Source organism: Mobula hypostoma, chromosome 24 (assembly GCF_963921235.1).
Source record: "Mobula hypostoma chromosome 24, sMobHyp1.1, whole genome shotgun sequence".
Classification (NCBI taxonomy): domain Eukaryota; kingdom Metazoa; phylum Chordata; class Chondrichthyes; order Myliobatiformes; family Myliobatidae; genus Mobula; species Mobula hypostoma.
In genome coordinates, this window is record NC_086120.1 from 3,569,029 (window position 1) to 3,593,020 (window position 23,992).

At 42.0% G+C, this 23,992-nt stretch overlaps 1 protein-coding gene across 3 annotated transcripts in view; it reads left to right on the forward strand.

The window, feature by feature from the left end:
* Nucleotides 1-23,992, forward strand: part of eps15l1a (epidermal growth factor receptor pathway substrate 15-like 1a) — a 492,163-nt gene that overhangs the window by 297,443 nt on the left and 170,728 nt on the right. For all 3 annotated transcript variants that reach the window (XM_063032448.1, XM_063032447.1, XM_063032449.1), the window contains one exon: nucleotides 5,986-6,065. In XM_063032448.1, the coding sequence (XP_062888518.1) occupies nucleotides 5,986-6,065 (80 nt within the window). The remainder of the gene's footprint in view (nucleotides 1-5,985; nucleotides 6,066-23,992) is intronic.

Here is a 23,992-nt window from a genome sequence, read left to right on the forward strand (position 1 = left end):
TTCCCTATGCCTTAAAGAGGCCAGGACCCCCAATCATTACCCAGTCCCACACATCCAGGACTTTATGGCACATTTAGCCAGAAAGTTAATTTTTCCAAAGTCGATCTCATTAGGGGCTACCATCAGGTCCCTGTGTGCTTGGAGGATGATTTTGGAGGACATTCTCAAAAAGGCCTTGATAACCCCATTTGGTCTCTTTGATTTTCTGCATGTGCCATTTGGGCTGAAAAATGCTGCGCAGACTTTCCAACGGCTGATCTAATCTGTATTAAAAGACAAATTTTCTATTTGTTTACTTAGGTGACATGCTTGTCACCAGTGCATTCAAATCTGAACACATATTTCATCTCCGCACACTTTTCAAGCATTTAAGCCAACACGGGTTGATTATTAACATCGCAACTGCCAGTTTGGGTTTCAAGCACTGACTTTCTCGGCCATTGCATTTCCGCAGAAGGTGTGAAACCCTCCCACCAAAAGTTATTATGGATTTCTCACCATGAATTTCTATCACCGCTTCATTCCACGAGTTGCTGAACTTATGATTCCCCTGTCTAGTGCACTTAAAGGCATTACCCAAAATCATGTGCTTGACTGGTCAGTGGACATGAACAGGGCTTTTGATGACGCTAAACAAACTCTTTCCAGTGTGACCTTACTGGTTAACCCACTCCACAGCACACCTATTACCATTACAGAAGGTAATAACGAATAGAGAATGAACAATGGGTCTCAAATAAAAAATAAGTCGTTAAAGGTACTTATTGGAATTGGGAAGGGTCATCATAAATTTATATCAGAATCATGTTTGACAAATTTGTGTTTTTTAAGGGTCAGATGAGCAGAATGGATAAGGACAAACCTGTTGATGTGATATATTTGGATGCTGGAGAGGTCTTTGATAAGCTGTTATACAAGTTACTGAGTAATCAGAGTCCATGTGATTGAAGTGATATACTGGTGAGAATTGAGATTTGGTTATTGAACAGAATCCAGGCCTAAACATTAATGAGTATTTTTCGATTGTGAGATAGCTGTATCAGAGATTGGCTCTTGCATCACAACTATTCATGACCTGTATCAACGATTTAGATGAAGAGGCTAAATGTAATCTATCCAAATTTTCCATTAGTGTAAAGCTAGCACCTCCCAGGTGCTATGGTCAAGGATGTCTCGGAGCAGTAAGGGTGAGCAGCAATTGCGCCAATGAGATCGGTAAAAAAAATGGGAAGCAGCCCTGTGCAGTGAATATTGGGAGTTAGGGAAGAGGCTGAAGAGCAGGGCCTCTAGGGTCGTAATTTCTGGATTACTCCCTGTGTGCTACGTGCCAGTTAGGGCAGGAATAGGATGGCAGTACAGATGAATTAGTGGCTGAAGATCTGGTGCAGGAGGCAGTGTTTCAGATTTCTGGACCATTGGGATCTCTTCTGGGGAAGATAATGACCTGTAAACAAAGAATGAGCTCCACCTGAACCCGGGAGGAACCAATATCCTTGTGGGCAGGTTTGCTAGAGCTGTTGGGGAGGGTTTAATCTAATTTGGCAGGGAAGTGGGAACCAATGTGGTAGGGTTGAGGATGGAGCGTTTTGGAATACAGGTAGATGCTGTGTGCAGTGAGACTGTGAGAAAGGACAGGCAGATGATACAGCAAAATGGCAGTCACTGGGATGAATTGAACTGCAACATGGGGGCAAAATTGAAAGGGTGATGAATACAGGACTGAAGGTGTATTATTTGAATGCATACAGTAAACGGAATGAGGTAGATGATCTTGAAGCGCAGTTAGAGGTTAGCAGGTATGACATTGTAGGCATCACTGTGTTGTGGCTGAAAGAAGATTGTACTTGGGGGCTTAATTTCCAAGATACACATTGTATCGAAAGGACAGGTAGGTAGCCAGAGGTGGTAGTGTGGCTTTGTTGGTAAAAAAAAATGAAGTCAAATCCTTAGAAAGAGGTGACATAGGATCAGAAGATATAGAATCCTTGTGGGTAGAATTAAGAAATTGCAAGGGTAAAAAGACCCTGATGGAATTATATACAGGTCTCCAAACAGTAGCCAGAATGTGAGATATAAATTACAATGAGAGAGAGAAAAGGCATGTAAAAAGGGGAATGTTATGATAGTCATGGGGATTTCAATATGCAGATAGAATGGAAAAATCAGGTTGATGCTGGATCTTGAGAGGGGTATTTGTAGACTGCCTACGAGGTGGTTTTTTTTAGAGCAGCTTGTGGTTGAGAACACTAGGGAAAAGACAATTCTAGATTGATGTTGTGTAATGAACCAATTAGGGAGCTTAAGGTAAAAGAACCAGTGATCATAATATGATAGAATTTGCCATGTTTTTTGAAATGAAGATAAAATCAGATATATGTTTTACACTGGAGTAAAGGGAATTAAAGAAGCATGAGAAAGGAACTAGCTAAAGTTGATTGGAAGAGGACACTGTCAGGGACGTCGACAGAACAGCATTGGCTGGAGTTTCTGGGTACAATTCAGAAGGCACAGGATAGATACATCCCAAAGATGAAGAAGTATTCTAAAGGGAGGATGAGGCAACAATGGCTGACAAGTGAAGTCAAAAGCAGCATAAAAGTAGAGAGGGTATATAATATATCATAAATTAGTAGGAAGTTACTAGATTGTGAAGTTTTAAAAAACCAGCAGAAGGCAACTGAAAAAGTCATAAGAGAGAAAAGATAAAATATGAAGGTAAGCCAGCCAATAATAAAAGAGGATACCCAAAGTTTTTTGGATATATAAAGAGTAAAAGGGAGATGAGAGTGTATATCAGACTGCTGGAAAATGATACTGGAGAGGTAGTAATGAGGGAGAAAGAAATGGAAAACAAACTAAGTAAGTATTTTGTATCAGACTTCACTGTGGAAACCATCAGTAGTATGTTAGAAATTCAAAGGTGTTAGGGAGCAGAAGTGGGTGTAGTTGCTATTCTTAAGGATAAGGTAGTTGGGAAGCCGAAAGGTCTGAAGGTGGGTAAGCCAGCTGGACCAGATGGACTACACCTCATGGCTATGAAAGAGGTAGCTGAAGAGAATTGTAGGGGTATTAGTAATGATCGTATAAGAATCATTGGATTCTGGAATGGTTACGGAAGATCGAAAAATTACAAATGTGACTCCACTCTCTAAGGAGGGAGGCAGAAGAAAGGGAATTATATGCCGGTTAGCCTGATCTCAGTGGTTGGGAAGATATTTAAATCCATTGTTAAGAGGTTTTTGGTACTTGGAGGCATGTGATAAAATGGCCAAAGACTGCAGGGTTTCCTTAAGGGGAAATCTTGCCTGACAAATCTGTTAAAGTTCTTTGAGGAAATAACAGGCAGGAGAGACAACGAAGAGTCAGTGGATGTGTTTACTTGGATATTCAGAAGTCCTTTGACAAGATGCCGCACATGATACAGCTTAACAAGATAAAAGCCCTATGGTATTACAGGAAAGATACTAACATGGGTAAAGATTGGCTGACTGGCAGGAGACAACTGCCAGGCTGTGGAGACTAAGTCATTGAGAATATGTAAAGCGGAGGTTGATAGATTCTTGATTAGTCAGAACATCAAAAGTTACATAGGGAAGGTAAAAGAATGGGTTTGTGAGGGATAATAAATCAACCATGGTGGAATGGCAGAGCAGACTCAGAAGGTTGAATGGTCTAAGTCTTATGGTCTTATTATCATCAGGAATCTAAGGCTAAGGAAATGTGCGAATTGAATTATAATATGGAAATAGAAAAGTGGGCTGGGACTGATTTTAAGCAGTGAGAAATTGGAAGACTTGATGTACAAAGAAACCTAGGTGTCATTGTATAGTGTACGTTTATACAGGTACAGTAAATATTTAGAAAAGCAAATGTTCTGAAGAATTTCATTGAAATAGCCAGTATGAATCTTGTCTTTCTACAAATTATGTGAAACTGCATTTTGAATATAATTTTTTGAATTTCTGACCACCCTACCTAAAATAAGATATATTGTCATAGAGGCAGCGCAATGAAAATTTACCAAATTAATTCCTGGGATGTTGATGTTTATCCATTGAGGAATGATGAAACAGACTAGACCTGTACTCCAGAGTTAGAAGATGTGATCAAGATGAAATGTTTAAACATTCTTGGGGTTTGATATGGTATGTATGGAGTTGATGTTTCCACTGTCTAGGTTGTGGTGGAAGAATGCATCAGCAATTCAAAATTTGGACTTGGCAGTTCAAAATCACGTTTTTTTCACTCGGGGACCAGTGAATCTGTGCAATTTTCCACCCTAGAGAACAGAGTATGTCATTGAATATGGTCAAGACAGATTGAGTTTTGGATATTAAGGGAATCTGGGATGAGTGCAAGAAAGTGTCACTGAGTTAGTAAATAGACTGTGTTCTTATGGAAATAAAGAGCAGATGTGAGTGGCTGAATGGCTCTATCATTCTGTTTCTTGGGTTCTTATGTGTATTTATATGATGCTGAAAGTAACATAAAAATGCAGCCCTTGTTACTGAATTAAAGGCTGGACTTGGCACTTTGTAGTGAAAATAATTTTTTTTTAATGTGTATTCAGTTACATGTTTTTCATGTTCTCTTTGGCGGCACCTCCTCTTCTGCTTATGCAATCCCTGGCATCTTAATGGAGTTGAAATGAATTGACTTTATTACTTCAATCCTTCATGTACATGTATAGCAGGACAGTCAATGTATCATAGAAATACACTTGTATCAGCATGAATTAATCAGTTTAATGACCTGGTGGAAGAAGCTGTCCTGGAGCCTGTCGGTTCTGGCTTTTATGCTGTGGTACCATTTCCTGGATGGCAGCAGCTGGAACAGTTTGTGGTTAGGGTGAGTCGGTTCCCCAATGATCCTTCGGGCCCATTTTGCACACTTATATGTGTAAATGTCTTAGATAGTGGGAAGTTCACATCTACAGATGCGCTGGGCTGTCCGCACCACTCTCTGCAGAGTCCTGCGATTGAGGGAAGTACAGTTCCCATACCAGGCAGTGATGCAGCCAGTCAGGATGCTCTCAGTTGTGCTCCTGTAGAAAGCTCTTAGGATTTGGGGGCCCATACCAAACTTCCTCAACTGTCTGAGATGAAAGATGCGCTGTTGTGCTTTTCTCATCACACAGCCGGTATGTACAGACCACGTGAGATCCTCGGTGATATGTGTGCCGAGGAACTTAAAGCTGTTTACCCTCTCAATCCTGTAGTCCACGACCAGCTCCTTTGTTTTTGCGACTTTGAGGGAGAGATTGTTTTCTTGTCACCACTGTGTCAGGGTGATGACTTCTTCTCTGTTGGCTGCCTCATTATTATTTGAGGTTAGGTCAATCAATTTAGTTTCGTCAGCAAATTAAGGTGCTAGCTGCGTATTGTTGCAGGAAACTAATATTATTGTTCACATCTTGGGTCATTGATTGCAACTATGACTACAGTGATTCACTAAAAGTTTTGTTTACAAAACAAACATGGTGAACTTTGAAGTTTTTTTGAAAAAACGGATTTTAATTGTGGGCATTGGTGTAGTTGCCCAGAGCCTATTCTGATGGGTTGTGTGATTTTACTCTCTTTGGCAGTATATTTCACAAGAAGAAGTGAAGCTCCTTTCTTCAAGGTTGCGTAAAGTTTGTGATGATACTGACACTGTTGCTTAAAAAAATACTGAATTGTGGACAAGCCATTAAGTAAAAACAGTAGAGAATTTATTCACACTTTGATGGTTATTGTGCTTTAAATACAATGGCAACATCTAGTACACCTTCTACCAGGCGATTGAGTCATTATTATGGGGTATGGAATGAATATAATATATTTAGCCTTATATTCCGGCTTATGGTAAGTAGAAAATGCTGAGAAAGTATTTATTTTTAAATGATTTTTCCTTTTAAATGTCTTCAGTTGTAGAAACATTTCACTTGAGTATAAAATTGAATGATGGGATTTGCAATCAATAACATATTTCTTAACTTATTTACAGATCCTTTTGGGACATTGGATCCTTTTGGAACCAGCGCCTTTGGGAGTGGAGGTTTTGCTGACTTCACCCAGATGTCGAAGGTAAAATATAGTTTGAACCATTATTCCCCTTCCTGAAGTCTACAATCAATACTTTGGATCTTGCTGATGTTGAGTGCAAGGTTGTGGTGGCAACACCACTCAATCAGCCGATCTGTTTCACTCCTATATACCTCCTTGTCACTATCTGAGATTCTGCCAACAACAGTAGTGTCATCAGTGAATTTGTAGCTGGTGTTTGACCTGTGCCCAGCCACAGTCCTGGGAGTAGAGAGAAAAGAGCAGCGGGCTAATTACATATTATAGAGGTGTACATGGTTTGATTATGTAGTAACTTGGTAAATTTCAAAGTAGTTATGAAAAGTCCAGAAATTAGGTGTCTGAGTTGTAGGAAGGCAGATTTCAATATCTTAGCAAATGTACTGTATACTGGAGCTGGTAAATCTACGTTTAGGAAGTTGGGATTATTTTAAAAGTGAAACAACAGGAGTTCAGAGCCAACGAGCTTTTTCAAGGATGAAGGGTAAGGATGGTAAGTCCAGGGAACCCTAGATGTCAAGGGATATCGAGGGCTTGTTAAGGGAAATAGTAAGTAAAGAGTACTGAAAATGGTGAGGCACTTCAGGAGAAGAAAGAGTGCAGGGCAGAAAGGGGGCTCTAAATATCACTGGGAGATAGTGTAGAAGCCATGTATCTATTTTCTGCCAGTTGGTGCCATCAATCAATTTTCTGTCTGTATTGTATATTGTGGCGCGTTTGTTAAGGTAATCTGTCATGTGGGTTGGGGCGTGGTAGAAGCAAATGACTATAGTTACATATTCACACTTATGGTTATTTAATTGTTTAGTTTTGTGGAGAAGGATTGAGCTACGGAGAATGATATTTTTTTGTTGACCGCTAATTCTGTAATCACTAATTAGAAGCTTATTTATGCTGATTTGAATGCTAAAATTGCGATATCGCTAATTTAGTTTTGTTAGGTTTTTTCCCTCTATAAGATGGTTTGCCTTTGCTGGTTTCGTAATAAAGGATCGAAAGTACGTTTTTTGACTTTGGAACTGCATTATTTGGAAGTGTGTCATACAGTGTCGATCTCCTGGCTCAGTCTCTCAGTGGTTTTGGTTTGTTTTAAAGTAACCGCTGTATTTTGTCAACTAAAAAAATAGTTATACCCAACGAACACCAGTCTGAGGCAGAGGATTGCCTTGGACATGCTGGCAAAACTTGATCAGCTTGCTGCAAGTAAACTACCTTTTGTTGATTCATGCTGTGTATTTGTGATTTGAATGCAGTTTTGAACCATTGGGGACCATTGCATGATCATGGTGTTTGCCTGAGGGTTCGTCACTTTGTTTTATTTAGGTGCTGAAATATTCTGGTTGCCAATATTTCAATTGAAGGCTGTCAAGTTTGTGGTTAGTTAGTTGATTAGTTTAGTCTAGTGGAGGGCGGTTGAGCCATAGACAGTATTTATTTTGTTGACTGCTAATTGGGACATTATTGGAATGCTAGATTACTGTGGATGCATAGACAGTTTATTGAATCAAATATTTCAGGTGATGCAGATGAACAAAGAGTTAGCTAGAGAAAGTAACATGAGTGTATCAAAGTTATGCAAATCACCCTGCAGTTGGGGCTTACAAAAGAGAAAAGATGAAGCGAAGGCTAATCTAATTGAAAGTCTTTAAAAGGAATATGAAACAAGTGTGAACAAAATTGAAGATTAAATATTATTAATTATTTAATGATCTTATAAAGATGAAAGAAAATGCCTTACAAGTGCGATCTTGTATTGAGGACTTGACTAACCTCTGTAAAACTGTTGCTAAACAATATCCCATGCTGATCTCATTAATTCCCAAGGCCAAACAAGAAAAAAAAGAACTATTGTTTTACAAGTATTGATGGCTATAGTAGTGCGTTGATAGGTGATGTGAAACAATGGTTGAATCAAGCATGTTATATGGAAGGTCATGTTGCTTCAACAAGTGAATATGTGTCTCACATTCTATAAGACAAAGTTTTTCAAATTCCAAGGCATGTTTTGACTATGCATATAGCAGAGGACCCACAAGATCATGTAGACCCAATTGACAGTGTATGAAATGTCAGTGCTCAATGTTCCGCTGCAGGCAGAGCATCTTCTGTAACTAATACCTTCTCTACCCACATTAAAACAGAGGCTGGTTTAGCTGTATTATTGAAGGGCAAACATGTCATGGAGGAACAAGAGGAACAATTGATCACTGTGGAGCTGCGGAGTAGGAAAGAACAGCTTAAACTGTAGGAAGAAATTCCATAGAACATGTTCGGTTCAATGATTGTTTCACATCTCTTGATGAAACATTGGTTCAATATCTGTCCTGATCATCTCTGGTTCTTTTCTGAATCTGGTTATGACTCCAATCAGTGAGCTAGTATGATCTGGTCCCTGTAGAAGCTGAGTATTAAGTGATATCCTCTGAGACGTCGCTCCACAGTCAAACACAACACGAAATTTCCCTTTTCTGTAGTGATAAACACCATGATCTGGAATCCAGTGTATGCTTCCCCTCACAGAACAGACAACTTCATTTGGCTGATGAGACCATTTCCCTTCCCTTAGTTCCAGGTTCAGTTTTAGCTTTACTTCTCACAGTGGCTACAGTAGTTGCAAAGTTGATTCCTCTAGCCTTAGAACAAAATTGTGACTTTGTTTTGTTCGTATCTTTGCTTAAAGCAGGTGATGGAGCATGCTGTATATTCCCAAACACTGAGTGTGTCACAATCCTTAGTTGCCTTTCAATAAAATCAGCAAGGTCGGTGAAAGTAATCTTATGGTTGTGCCTTTCTTGCAATTCACAGAGCACTATTCTTTATTCATCCCTATTCTTTACGACAGTTAACATATTAGCAGGCATGTCCATGATATGCAAGTACTACACTTCTTTCACAGCATTGCAACAGCCTTTCAGAAAAAGTGTAGTCTTGAAGAGCTTTCACATCTTCAGATTTAACTTGTACCCAAAACAAAACCTTTTGCATGTAAGGGGATGCAGTTTTCTGTTCAAATACAAAATGTTCCTGTAGCTTTCACATATCCTTTCTTAGGATCAACATGTTGGCAATTTCTGACAAGTTCTCTACGGCGACCTCTGGTGTACTGTTCAAGGAAATAGAGGCAGTCGCTATAGTTGACTTAAACACCATTTTCAAAAGCCCTCATGAATGCATGATATTGCAGTGGATCTCCATCAAAGATTTGTATCTCTCTTTTAGAGAAAGATGAAATGTGTTACTATTATACAATAAGGTTGTTACTTAATTTTGCTTCCTCGTAATATCAGTAGTACTACTTTGACTTTTGTCATCTAAAATAGGAGTGTTTCCATGCTGTAAGTGATTGTCCCTATGAGCCCTTTGAGCTGTTAGATGTGACATAGGTTCAGAGTGCCTCATTAGAATATACTGAGAGTGTAAACACCCTGAACTACCACTTGAGGGTCTTGTTCATGTTTCACAGACACTTGAGGAATGAGTAAATCAGCAATGACTTTGGGTAGTTTTGTATTTCTTTGTGCCTTTTCAGTATCGCAACTCAGACCATAGGACTGTTCTGCTCGTGCACTTTGTGCACTTGCTATGCTTGAAGCCCTTGGCACATTAACTTGTGGCATATTTCTTTCTCCAACTTAAACTGTTCCTACCTTTTCCATAGCTAATCCAAGAGGAACAGCTCTTGCTCTCCAGTGCATGTTTTTCCTTCAATAATTGCAGGAAACATCTTTCATACAAGATGTCCAGTGGCAAGCATCCCAGCATACTTCATATCACTCTAATGAAAAGGGTGCAGTATCAAAACAGGCCGTGGAAGAATCAGACACAGCCACGTGTAGTGACCTGGCATCTAATGACCTTGCGGGGGCTGGAAGTCATGACTGTAAACTTCCCATAGTTCCAGTATAAGTGAAGTCTAAGAAGAATAACGAAACAGTGGTTACTTATGCTTTTCTAGGTCAAGGAAGTACAGCAATATTCTACACAGTGGGCTTTCATGAACAAGCTCAACCTAACAGGAAAAAGAACATGCATTCTCTTATGCACCAAGAGAAGATTATGAGTAGCTATATAGTTTTACGATTGGAAGTGGCTGGCTTAGATATTGAAAACTACTATGAACTGCCTAACTCTAACATCTATACCCAGGGAAGTATACCTGTCCACAAAAGGAATATTCCTCGTCAGAGGGATTTCCAGGAATGGTCTCACCTGAAGCATATTTATTTGCCAGAGATTGAGTTGCTGACAGGAACAAATGTGCCTAAGGTATTGGAGCCATTGCAGGTGATGGACCCTATATAATCAGAACTATGCTGAGTTGGACTGTTTAAAAGGAGACTATGGTGGTGGAAGAGACTACACTTGGTCAGAGCCGACAGTTAACAAGATTTCTGTTTTGAACTTGGATGAATTTTGGCAGCAGCAATTCAAGACAGATTTCCCTGAATGCAGTCAACCTGGTTTGTCAAGGGGAGATCACAAGTTTATGGAGCTGGTTGCAAATTCTGCAGAACTTGTGGATGGCCACTACCAGCTTAGTTTACCTCTGAGAAAGCAGGATATTAACATGCCAATTAATAGGCAGTTTGCTGAATAGTGTGCTGTAAATCTAAGGAAGAGGTTGAAGAAGCAAGTCATTTCACACTGACCAGACAGATTTTATGAAAGATGCCATCTTCAAAGGTTATGCTGAAAAAATGCCAGCAAAGGATCTGAACAAAGTCTGGTATATTCCACATCATGGTGTTTATCTGTGGAGTGGTATTTCAGGGAATATAACTTAATGCTCTGATTTTACAGGGACCAGTTCTTACTAGCTTACTAAATGGAGTCATAACTAAATTCAGAAAAGAACCAGTGGTGATCATGGCAGACATTGAATCAATGTTAAATAGGTTAAAGTATCAGCTGAAGATGCAGATCTGCTGAGGTTTCTCTGGTGGCCTGTTGGTGACCTCAGCCAAGCTATGGTGGACTGTGAAATGGTGGTACATCTCTGGAGCAGCTTCATCACTGAGCTGCGCCAACTTCGCTCTTACAAAATGAACAGAAGAAAGTGAAGAACAGTTCAGTTGTGAGATGGTGGATAAGGTTTTGCTTTATTTCTATGTTGATGACTGCCTTGTGTCAGTGTCCTCCGAGGAAGAAGCAGTGGCCATCTATCATGACCTTGAGTCCACTTGTGCTAGAGGCGGCTTTCGACTTACAAAGTGGAGAAGTAACAGACAAAGTGTACTAACTGTGATACCAGAAGAGCAAAGGGTGAAGGTCATGAAGGATTTACCTTCAGTAGAGAGAGTACTGGGTGTGCAATGGTGCATTCAGTCTGATACTTTCAGGTTTAAGTTTAAGATCACGATCCAGAATAGACCACTCACCAAAAGGGGATCCTTTAAGAATCTTGAGTCAGATAGTGTTAATCTGCTAAGAAGATCCTACAAGATCTATGTAAGAAAAGGCTTGGCTGGGATGACACTAGACCAACAGCAGTTGCTCATGAGTTGACAAGCTAAGTGGAAGAACTCTGCCTGCCAGTTGGAAGACTGCAAGGTTGTTAGATGTTTGAAACCCCTGGATTTTGGAGAAGTTACTGCTGCACAGTTACACCGCTTTAAGGACACAAGCGAAGATGGCCGTGGAGTAGTGTTGCACAACACACATGCTCATGTGCACAGTGCTTTTATCATGGGGAAAAACTAGGGTAGCTGCGATGAAGTCAGTTTCCATCCCTCATATTGAGCTCAACACTGCTATGATGGCAAGCTGTGTGGACACGTTATGGAGGAAGGAGTTGCATGAGCAGCTTCAAGACTTAGTGTATTGGACTGATAGTACTTCTGTGCTGAATGAAGTATACCAAGAATGAAACTTCCAGTTTCTGGATCTTCGTTGACAGAGTTTCAGAAATTCTTAAATTCTCACAAGCATCTCAATGGAGGTATATAAACACTTCAAGCAATCCAGCAGATGTGGCCTCTAGAGGGTTGAAGGTTAAAGCATTCCTGTAGAATGGGACATGAGTATCAGGGCCTTAGTATCTTCTTCAGCCTGGAAGGCAGTGGTTTGTGAATGCTGATTGTTCTGGAATGTATTGCAGATTGAAAAGGAGGTGGACTTGGTAATATGTATAATCCATTACTTCTCGTCTTGAGTCCGTTTGAGGAAGACAGCACCTGGATTCTTAGATTTAAGAACCTGCTCTTGTTTCCTAATGGGAAGAAGAAGTATTGAATATTGCTCTTGTTTCTTTGTGGGAAGAGGAAGCATTGAACATTGCTCTTGCTCAGTCTGACTTGGATGCAGAACAACAAGAGTATTCTTTGGAGAGAGGAATTGAAAGGTCAAAGGTCAGATTGACTGAGGTTACCTGTCAGTGGATGAGCTCAGAAGGGCTGAAATGGAGATCATAGGGTTTTGTCAAAGAAAGAGATTTCCAGATGAATTCTTAAGTTTGCAAAGGGGAGAAAGTGTGAAAGGGAACAATCATATTTTCAAGCTTAATCCAATACTTGAAGACGGTGTCTTGAGGGTTGGTGGACTTGTTAAGGCAGCCGTGCCTGAAGAGTCTAAACATCCTTCTATACTGACAAAAGATTTTCATATCTCAGACTTCATTCAGAGGCATGTACATTAAGAAGTGGGACATGGTGGCCGTAGCTTCATGTTATCCAGGTTGTGTCAAAGATACTGTTAAAGTTCAGCTATTTGAAGAATCCTGTCTAAGTTTGTCAGTGGTTGCACTCAACTCTAGGATGCCAGCACCTGGCAGATCTACTTCTGGAGAGGATCTCTCTAGATGAACCTCCATTTACACATGTTGGAGTGGACAACTATGGACCTTTTGAGGTGAAGTGCAGAAGGAATACAGTGAAGAGATTTGGGGTTAGATTTACCTGTCCAGCTATTTGTGCTGTTCACACTGAAATGGCATCTTCTTTAGACACAGATTCCTTAGTTAATGCACTTTGAATCTTTATGGCAAGATGAGAACAGATACATGAACTGTGTTCTGCTAATGTGACAAACTTTGCTCGAGCTAGAAGTGAGTTGCGAGAAGCTGTTGAGAAGTGGAATCATTCATGGATCAGTGATATTCTCCTTTGAAAAGGAATTAAGTGGATTTTTAATGCCCTGGCTGGTTCACATCATGGAGGAACATGGGAGAGTTTGATCAGGCCTGTGTGGAAGGTCCTCAGTTCCAATATGAAGGTACAGAATCTTGATGAAAAGGGATTCCACAAAGTCCTTTGTGAAGTAGAGGCTATTATCAATGGTCATCTAATTACTAAAGCATCCTCCGATCCCAATGATTTGGAAGCACTAATACCCAACTATCTGTTGCTTCTGAAAACCTCATCATCCTTACCTCCAGGAAAGTTCCAAAAGGTAGACATTTATGCTCATTGTAGATGGAAGCAGCTCCAATACATGTCAAACTTGTTTTAGAAAGGTAGGTCAAGGAGTATTTACCATTGTTACAGGAATGTCAGAAATGGTCAGGTATAAAACATTATTTCCTGCCGGAGAGGTGATTGTAGTTAATGACAGCACCTTGAAACTCATGGATTATGGGAAGAGTCATTTAAATCTTTCCAGTCAGAAGAGTATTTGTGTGGCAGGTGCACATCAAGACCAAGATCAGCTGTCTAGATAGTCTTCTAAAGGAGGCAAAAGTTTGAGGAGCTACAGCTCCAGAAACTTCATGACTTTGACTTGACAGAGAGTGGTGATAAAGATCACTCGGAACTGCGCTAAGTACTGGTAAAGTCTGCCATAGATGAATGTTACATGACTAAAAGAAGAAAGATGGATATTTGTATAAATTTTAAGGTGTTTGTCCTTGAATATTTCATGTCTCCTATTTTATTAGTATTTAGTTATTTTTATAGTGTAATAATTTAGGGGCTGGGATGTAGAAGCCACGTAACTATTTTCTGTCCGTTGGAGCCATGCATCAATTTTCTGTCTGAAAGGTTAACGCAAAAGGTTAAGAGCGTCGTGGGAGCTGAATTCTGAAGGAAGGCAGTTTTTTAAAAAACTTCTTCGAGTGCAAGAAGTACGAGACTGCGCAGGCGCGTGATGTCAACAGGACAGCGCAGAAAGTTTAAAAAGGCAGGTTGCTGCTAATGGCTGTCTTTTGGATCGGGACTACAGAGCGTCGTGGGAGCTGAATTCTGAAGGAAGGCAGTTTTTTAAAAAACTTCTTTGAGTGCAAGAAGGACAAGACTGCGCAGGCGCGTGACGTCAACAGGACAGTGCAGAGAGTTTAAAAAGGAGACCACCCTATACAGTGGGCAGCTGTCGGAGCGGGCAGCGGAGTGAGTGGAAGCAGAGTGTAGGGCTTCGGCTTCAACGGGCTTCGGCGGTAAACGGGAAGAGGTGAGAGCGAGGCACCAACTCTTTTTTTCTCCCTCCCCCCTTTTGCGAATCGGCCTGGACAGACAGGAACAGCAGGTCTCACACAGCTAATGGTACGAGCTAACAGTTTAAAAAGTTCATTTGTTTGGCGAGGTAAGTGGGTGAGTAGACTTATTTTTCATGTTTCATTCCTGTAGAATTAGATAGCATGCCTGCAGGATTAGTGCTTTGTTCAGGGTGTCAGATGTGGGAATCCTGGGAGACCTCCAGCCTCCCTGATGGCCACATCTGCACCAGGTGCGCCGAGATGCAGCTCCTCAGAGACCGTGTTAGGGATCTGGAGCTGCAGCTTGATGACCTACTGCTTATTAGGGAAAGTGAAGAGGTGATAGACAGGAGCTACAGGGAGGTAGTCATCCCTAGGCTACAGGGGTCAGAAAGCTGGGTCACTGTCAAGAGAGGGAAGGGAAGTGCCCGGATAGTGGAGAGCACCTCTGTGGCTGTCCCCCTCAGCAACAAATATCTTGTTCTGGATGCTGTTGAGGGGGATGACCTGACAGGTGATGCCCACGGTGACTGGGTCTCTGGCACTGAGTCTGACACTGTTGTGCAGGAGAGAAGGAGGGAGAAGAGGAATGCGGTAGTCGTAGGGGATTCCGTAGTCAGGAGAACGGACAGGAGATCCTGCGAGCCTGATAGAGATACCCGCATGGTGTGTTGCCTTCCAGGTCCCAGGGTACAGGATGTCTCGGATCGGGTCCTGAATATTCTGAAGGGGATGGGTGAGCAGCCAGTTGTCTTGGTACATGTTGGTACCAATGACGTAGTTAGGACAAAGGAGAAGGTCCTGAGGAGAGATTTCCAGGAGTTAGGAAGGAAGCTGAGAAGCAGGACCCCCAGGGTAGTAATCTCGGGATTGCTACCTGTGCCACGTGCTAGCGAGGGCAAGAATAGTAGGATCAGGCAGATGAATGCGTGGCTACTGGTGTAGGGGGCAGGGCTTCAGATTCTTGGATAATTGGGATCTCTTCTGGGGGAAGTATGACCTGTTCAAAAAGGACAGGTTACACCTGAACCCGAAGGGGACCAGTATCCTGGTGGGAAAGTTTAATAGAGCTGTTAGGGAGGGTTTAAACTAATTTGGCAGGGGGATGGGAACCGCAATGACAGAGCGGAGGAAGGGGAAAACAGAAATAAACCTAAGATAGTGAGCAGTAAAGATGTCAGGAAAGACAGGCAGATGATGGGGCAAATTTGTAGCCATTGGGATGAGTTGCAGTGCAATAAAGTTGCAGTGAAATCAAAGCGAAAAGTATCAAATACTGGTCTTAAGGTGTTATACTTAAATGCACGCAGCATAAGGAATAAGGTGGATGATCTTGTCGTACAGCTACAGAGAGCTGTACGACACTGAGACCTGGCTAAAGGATGCATGTCTCTGGGAGCTGAACGTCCGAGGATACACGACGTATCGGAAGGATAGGAAGGTAGGCAGAGGGGGAGGTGTGGCTTTATTGGTAAGAAATGATATTAAATCATTAGAAAGAGGTGATATAGGATCGGAAGGTGCAGAATCTTTATGGGTTGAGCTAAGAAATAGCAGGGGTAAAAGGACCCTGATGGCAGTTATTTATAGGCCTCCAAACAGCTGCAGGGATGTGGACTACAAATTACAACTGGAAATAGAAAAGGCTTGTCAGAAGGGCAGTGTTATGATAATTGTGGGGGATTTTAACATGCGAGTGGATTGGGAAAATCAGGTCGGCACTGGATCTCAAGAGAGAGAATTTGTAGAATGTCTGCGAGATGGCTTTTTAGAACAGCTTGTTGTTGAGCCCACTAGGGGATCGGCTGTACTGGATTGGGTATTGTGTAATGAACCGGAGGTGATTAGAGAGATTGAGGTGAAGGAACCCTTAGGAGCCAGTGATCATAACATGATTGAGTTCACTGTGAAATTTGAAAAAGAGAAGCTGAAATCTGTTGTGTCAGTATTTCAGTGGAGTAAAGGAAATTACAGTGGCATGAGAGAGGAACTGGCCAAAGTTGACTGGAAAGGAACACTGGCGGGAAAGACGGCAGAGCAGCAGTGGCTGGAGTTTATGCGAGAAGTGAGGAAGGTGCAAGACAGGTATATTCCAAAAAAGAAGAAATTTTCGAGTGGAAAAAGGATGCAACCGTGGTTGACAAGAGAAGTCAAAGCCAAAGTTAAAGCAAAGGAGAGGGCATACAAGGAAGCAAAAATTAGTGGGAAGACAGAGGATTGGGAAGTTTTTAAAACCTTACAAAAGGAAAACAAGAAGGTCATTAAGAGGGAAAAGATTAACTATGAAAGGAAGCTAGCAAATAAAGTCAAAGAGGATGCTAAAAGCTTTTTCAAGTACATAAAGAGTAAAAGACAGGTGAGAGTAGATATAGGACCGATAGAAAATGATGCTGGAGAAATTGTAATGGGAGATAAAGAGATGGCAGAGGAACTGAACAAGTATTTTGCATCAGTCTTCACTGAGGAAGACATCAGCAGTATACTGGACACTCAAGGGTGGCAGGGAAGAGAAGTGTGCGCAGTCATAATTACGACAGAGAAAGTACTCAGGAAGCTGAATAGTCTAAAGGTAGATAAGTCTCCCGGACCAGATGGAATGCACCCTCGTGTTCTGAAGGAAGTAGCTGTGGAGATTGCGGAGGCATTAGCGATGATCTTTCAAAAGTCGATAGATTCTGGCATGGTTCCGGAGGACTGGAAGATTGCAAATGTCACTCCGCTATTTAAGAAGGGGGCAAGGAAGGAAAAAGGAAATTATAGACCTGTTAGCTTGACATCGGTGGTGGGGAAGTTGTTGGAGTCGATTGTCAAGGATGAGGTTACAGAGTACCTGGAGGCATATGACAAGATAGGCAGAATTCAGCATGGATTCCTTAAAGGAAAATCCTGCCTGACAAACCTATTACAATTTTTTGAAGAAATTACCAGTAGGCTAGACAAGGGAGATGCAGTGGTGTTGTATATTTGGATTTTCAGAAGGCCTTTGACAAGGTGCCACACATGAGGCTATTTAACAAGGTAAGAGCCCATGGAATTACGGGAAAGTTACATACGTGGATAGAGCATTGGCTGATTGGCAGGAAACAGAGAGTGGGAATAAAGGGATCCTATTCTGGTTGGCTGCCAGTTACCAGTGGTGTTCCACTGGGGTCCGTGTTGTGACCGCTTCTTTTTACATTGTACATCAACGATTTGGATTATGGAATGCATGGCTTTGTGGCTAAGTTTGCTGATGATACGAAGGTAGGTGGAGGGGCCGGTAGTGCTGAGGAAACAGACAGTCTGCAGAGAGACTTGGATAGATTGGAAGAATGGGCAGAGAAGTGGCAAATGAAGTACAATGTTGGAAAGTGTATGGTTATGCACTTGGGCAGAAAAAATAAACTGGCAGACTATTATTTAAATGGGGAAAGAATTCAAAGTTCTGAGATGCAACGGGACTTGGGAGTCCTCATACAGGATATCCTTAAGGTTAACCTCCAGGTTGAGTCGGTAGTGAAGAAGGCGAATGCAATGTTGGCATTCATTTCTAGAGAAATAGAGTATAGGAGCAGGGATGTGATGTTGAGGCTCTATAAGGCGCTGGTGAGACCTCACATGGAGTACTGTGGGCAGTTTTGGTCTCCTTATTTAAGAAAGGATGTGCTGACATTGGAGAGGGTACAGAGAATATTCACTAGAATGATTCCGGGAATGAGAGGGTTAACATATGAGGAACGTTTGTCTACTTTTGGACTGTATTTCTTGGAGTTTAGAAGAATGAGGGGAAACCTCATAGAAACATTTCGAATGTTGAAAGGCATGGACAGAGTGGATGTGGCACAGTTGTTTCCCATGATGGGGGAGTCTAGTACGAGAGGGCATGACTTAAGGATTGAAGGGCGCCCATTCAGAACAGAAATGCGAAGAAATTTTTTTAGTCAGAGGGTGGTGAATCTATGGAATTTGTTGCCACGGACTGCAGTGGAGGCCAAGTCATTGGGTGTATTTAAGGTAGAGATTGATAGGTATCTGAGTAGCCAGGGCATCAAAGGTTATGGTGAGAAGGCGAGGGAGTGGGACTAAATGGGAGAATGGATCAGCTCGTGATAAAATGGCGGAGCAGACTCGATGGGCCGAATGGCCGACTTCTGCTCCCTTGTCTTATGGTCATATGGTCTAAATCTCAAGGTATTGTGTAAGTAGATTAAGAGCGAAAGGATAAGCAGGGAAAGAATGTGAGTACATTAGGGACCAAAGGGGCAATCTTCATGGACCCAGAAGTGCACAAGTTTCTTAACTGACTATTTTTTGTCTGTATTCACTGAGGAGAAAGGCATTATAGTTGGAGATATCTGCTGAGATGGTGAAATTCTAGATCATGCTAAGATTCAGTGGTCAAGATGGCGCTGGCGAACAACGATTCCTTGGGCAACATCTTCCAGATAGTCAATTATTTCATCCTTTCTATGCCTTTTACTTATTCTTTGTATCTTAACTGTGTTTTGGAATCTGTTGGAGCCTGTGCTTTTCAGTTTGGTATTCTATCAAGCGATCTGGTGCTCTGCTGTTCCCAAGAAAATTTCAGGAGAGGACCATGAGCATGAGCTGTCTTGAACAGGAGACCAGAGATGGGGTGCGGTGCCGTGATTGAAGTGTCAAGGAAGATTGAAGCAGCAAGATGAATGCAGAGGAGGCCAGATTGGTGGTTGCTAGTAACGTGTTGGGGTGCAGGTTGAGAGGCTGCATTGGGCCAGAGGTCGCTTCTCAAGGGAGGCTGCGTCTAGTAGAAGGTCCCTCCCCATGGGAAACTACATTGGGCCGGAGGTCGCTCCTCACGGGAGGCCATGTTGGTTTGGAGGTCAGCAGGCCGCTCTTTGGCAGCTGAAGGCCTGAGTTCAAGCTGTTGCTGTCCTCGATGCTAACAGAGGATGTTTTTGAATTTCTGAGACATATATGATTATCGGTGTGGACTGTAGTTTATATTGGTCTCTTTCACTTTTACTGTGTTTTGTTTCCTGTTGCTGATTGGCAAGGGAGCGACATGTTACTTTTTTTGGGTGAGGGATGGGTTGGGTGTTTGATGCTATTGTCACTGCTTTTTTGTGTGAGAGGAGCTTTGGGGAGCGGGGGTTAGGGGTTGATGTTTTCGCTGCTGTGTCCAGGTGGGCGATCTGTTAGTTTTTGTGTGAGGGAGAGGTTGGGGGGAGGGTGTTTTGGGGTTTGTGAGTTTTGTTTCTTTTCCTTTTTTGGACAGTAAGGAGGCCTCAGCGACTTCCATGGTTTTTCTGGTTGTTTTATGGCTATCTGGAGAAGACAAATTTCAGAGTTGTATTCTGAGTACATACTTTAATAATAAAATGAACCTTTGAACCTTTGATTAAAAAGGAGGTATTAGAGGTCTTAACAGACGTAAAGCTGGATAAGGCTCCAGGACCTGATGATATATCAGGTTGCTGGTGACTTGACAGAGATATTTAAATCTTCACTGGCTACAAGTGAGGTGCCAGGTGAATAGAAGGCAGCAAATGTACCTTTATTGAAGGCGGGTAGTTGGAATAACCAGATAATTGTTAGCCAGTTAGTCTAATATTAGTGGTAGCCAAATTATTGTAAAAGAATGCATAGTAAAGGCTGGATTAATCTGTACATTAAGGGTTTGATCTGGGATAATCAACATTGATTTGTTCATGGAAGATCTTGTATGGCTAATTCAAATTTTTTGAATTAACTAAGTATATTGATGAATGCAATATTGTCGATGTGGACCATGTGGAAGGCTAGTCCAAAATGGGAACGAAGACAATTACCAAATTGAATCCAAAATTGTTTTCCTAATATTTATTTATTATTTATTGAGATATTGCGTGAAATTGGCCCTTCAGGCCTTTCGGGGTGTGCCACCCAGCAGCCCCCAATATGAATGTAGCCTAATCACGGAACGATTTATAACAGCCAATTAACTGGTATGTCTTTAGACTGTTGGAAGAAGCCAAAGCACACGGAAGAAACCCACACGGTCAGGGGGAGAATGTACAAACTCCGTAAAGACAGAGATGGGAATGATGCAGTGGCTGATGGTAGATGGTGATTGAAAGCCTCTGGCCAGCAAGGTACCACATTAATTAGTGCTGAGACCAGTGCTGTTTGATGTGAATATTAGAAGGTATGTTTATTAAGTTTGTAGATAACATGAAAATTGTGTTGTTTATAGTAAGAGGAGGGTTGTCAGACTACAGAATAATAACGGTAGAGTAAGTAAGGAAGGGCAATGCAGATAAAGTTTCATATTGATAGGTGTGTGTTAATGCATTTGGAATTGATTTATTAATGTCACCTGTACTGAGATACACTGGGAAATCTTAGTGTGCCATCCAGGTAGATCAACTCATGCGTACATACATTGAGGTAGTAAAAAGAAACAGTACAGAAGAATGTGTAGCAGCTACAGATAAGGTGAAGGCCATGATGAGGTAGATTGGGAGATCAAGAATTCATTTTCAGCATATGAGGGGTCTACTGAAGAGTCTGATAAGAATGGGATAGAAGTATCATGCTATAGACTTCCAAGCTTTTGTATCTTCTTCCTGACAGGAGAGGAGAGAAGATGGAATAATTTTATAGCTGTCTAATACGATTCAAGATTTCTTAATGTCATTTCCAGTGTACAAGTGTACAACTTAGTTACCTTCTGCTCATTACACTGCTGGTGTTTCAGGCAGTAATTTCTGTTTGTCCTTGGCCATTTTCTATATTGTGCCTTAAGTGTAGTTCAGGGTCCTCATTTCTGACTCAGCAGTACAGTGCCGAGTCGTCTTTGGTCTCCCACATTTCATCCATCTTTAAGGGGTCCAATGAAGTGTTGTCTTGATGATGATGTTGGCTTCTCTTCTCATCATATGCCCAATCCATCTCCAAAACTTCTACATGATGATTGTGACTATATATTCTTCATGACACCGAAAGAATAGGGTGTGGTTGAAGATCTTTCATGGTCAGAAGATACGGAGGATCTTCCAGAAGCTCATGGTGTGAAATAATGACAGCATGGCAAGGTTGCTCTCCGTCCTGTGTCAGCTTTCTGACCCGTACAAGAGTGTATACAGAACACAGCTCTGGTACAGCACCACCTTGGTATGGATGCTGTATTTTATTAATCCCCATATGTTGCTCATTGTTCTGAAGATGTTTCTAGCTTTGCTGAGTTTGCACTGGATGGTGTCCTTGGTCCCAGCATCCTGTTGTATGATGCTGCCCAGGTAGGTGAAACTGCTGGTGCTGGGTAAATCCATGCCATGCTGTATGTCATAGTCTCAGTTTTTCTCTAGCTGACTCTGAGTCTAACCTGTCCACCAAAAGTACACAGGTACAGAGTTTTCTCTTGCATGTGCTGCTTTGTGTGTTATAGTGATGCAAGGTCATCCGCAAACTCAAGGCCTTCCAAAGTAGAATAGAGATGCTTCTCGGCTTATCTTTTGTTATTTGCCTCTTAACACAGTCAATCACCAGATTAAACAATATTGCCGACGTCACACTTCCTTGCTTGACTCCTGACTTGATTTCAAAGCTGAAGTTGCTGTCCTAAACTGTGCTAGTATGTTAGCACAGAAACTCTGGATGAGCTGAACAATTTTGGAAGGGATCCCATATGATCTGAGAATTTGCCAGAGGCTGTCCCTGTGGATGCTATCAAAAGTCTTTTCAAAGTCTACCAAATTTATGTGCAGTTGTCTCTGCCTCTCTATGCACTGCTGTATGATATTACGCAGCGTGAAAATCTGGTCAACACAACTTCAACCTGAAGTCAGCTTGCTCCTTCTTCAAGCGCACATAGACAACATCTTTAATCCGCTGGACAATGACTGATTTTGGTGAGAATCTTATTGGGCACTGACAAAAGTGTGATGCCAGTTGTTGTAATCACTTAGTGATCTTTTCATGGGGCTCCTTTTTATAGGATTCCCTTTGTCTTGTCCTTGTGTACTTGTCCCTGTTCCCAGATTATAGTAAACACTGTTTGCAGGCTGGCTTTTGAGCAGCTTGACATTCAAATTGTCATGTCCTGAAACTTTCCTGTTCTTTCGTGATTTAATTGCAGCAACAGACTCTTCTTTCTTGTGTGGATCTGTGCTGATGTCGAGGTCCTCTGCTGCCTCTTGTCTGTTAGGTTCTTCATCTGGTGGTGGTTTATTCAGTAATTCTCTGAAAAGCTATGTTATTGTGTTTCTAGCAACCCACTTAAAAGTTGCTGGTGAACGCAGCAGGCCAGGCAGCATCTATAGGAAGAGGTACAGTCGACGTATCGGGCCGAGACCCTTCGTCAGGGCTAACTGCAAGAAGAGATGGTAGGAGATTTGAAGTGGGAGGGAGCATTATTGTGTTTCTGGTGCTTTCTCAGTTGTCTAAAGCAGGTAGTTCGCATTTCTCACGTGACCACTGGATCTGGCCTGGAACTTTCTGCATAACAAATTTGAGATCTTGTGTGTGTTTCACTGATCACCTCAATCATCTTCTTCTTTGGCCGGCACTCCAAGGTCTCCCATGTCATAGTCATAGTCATACTTTATTGATCCGGGGGTGGGGGGGGGGGAATTGGTTTTCGTTACAGTTGCACCATAAATAATAAATAGTAATAGAAACATAAACAGTTAAATAGTAATATGTAAATTATGCCAGGAAATAAGTCCAGGACCAGCCTATTGGCTCAGGGTGTCTGACCCTCCAAGGGAGGAGTTGTAAAGTTTGATGGCCACAGGCAGGAATGACTTCCTATGACACTCTGTGCTGCATCTTGGTGGAATGAGTCTCTGGCTGAATGTACTCTTGTGCCCACCCAGTACATTATGTAGTGGATGGGAGACATTGACCAAGATGGCATGCAACTTGGACAGCATCCTCTTTTCAGACACCACCGTGAGAGAGTCCAGTTCCATCCCTACAACATCACTGGCCTTACGAATGAGTTTGTTGATTCTGTTGGTGTCTGCTACCCTCAGCCTGCTGCCCCAGCACACAACAGCAAACATGATAGCACTGGCCACCACGGACTCGTAGAACATCCTCAGCATTGTCCGGCAGATATTAAAGGACCTCAGTCTCCTCAGGAAATAGAGACGGCTCTGACCCTTCTCGTAGACAGCCTTAGTGTTCTTTGACCAGTCCAGTTTATTGTCAATTCGTATCCCCAGGTATTTGTAATCCTCCACCATGTCCACACTAACCCCCTGGATAGAAACAGGGGTCACCGGTACCTTAGCTTTCCTCAGGTCTACCACCAGCTCCTTAGTCTTTTTCACATTAAGCTGCAGATAATTCTGCTCACACCATGTGACAAAGTTGCCTACCGTAGCCCTGTAGTCAGCTTCATCTCCCTTGCTGATGCATCCAACTATGGCAGAGTCATCCGAAAATTTCTGAAGATGACAAGACTCTGTGCAGTAGTTGAAGTCCGAGGTGTAAATGGTGAAGAAAAAGGGAGACAAGACAGCGCAAGCAGCTGGTCCCTGGAATGAACAATGCGACCATGCTTCTGTCCCGCGTGTTGGGA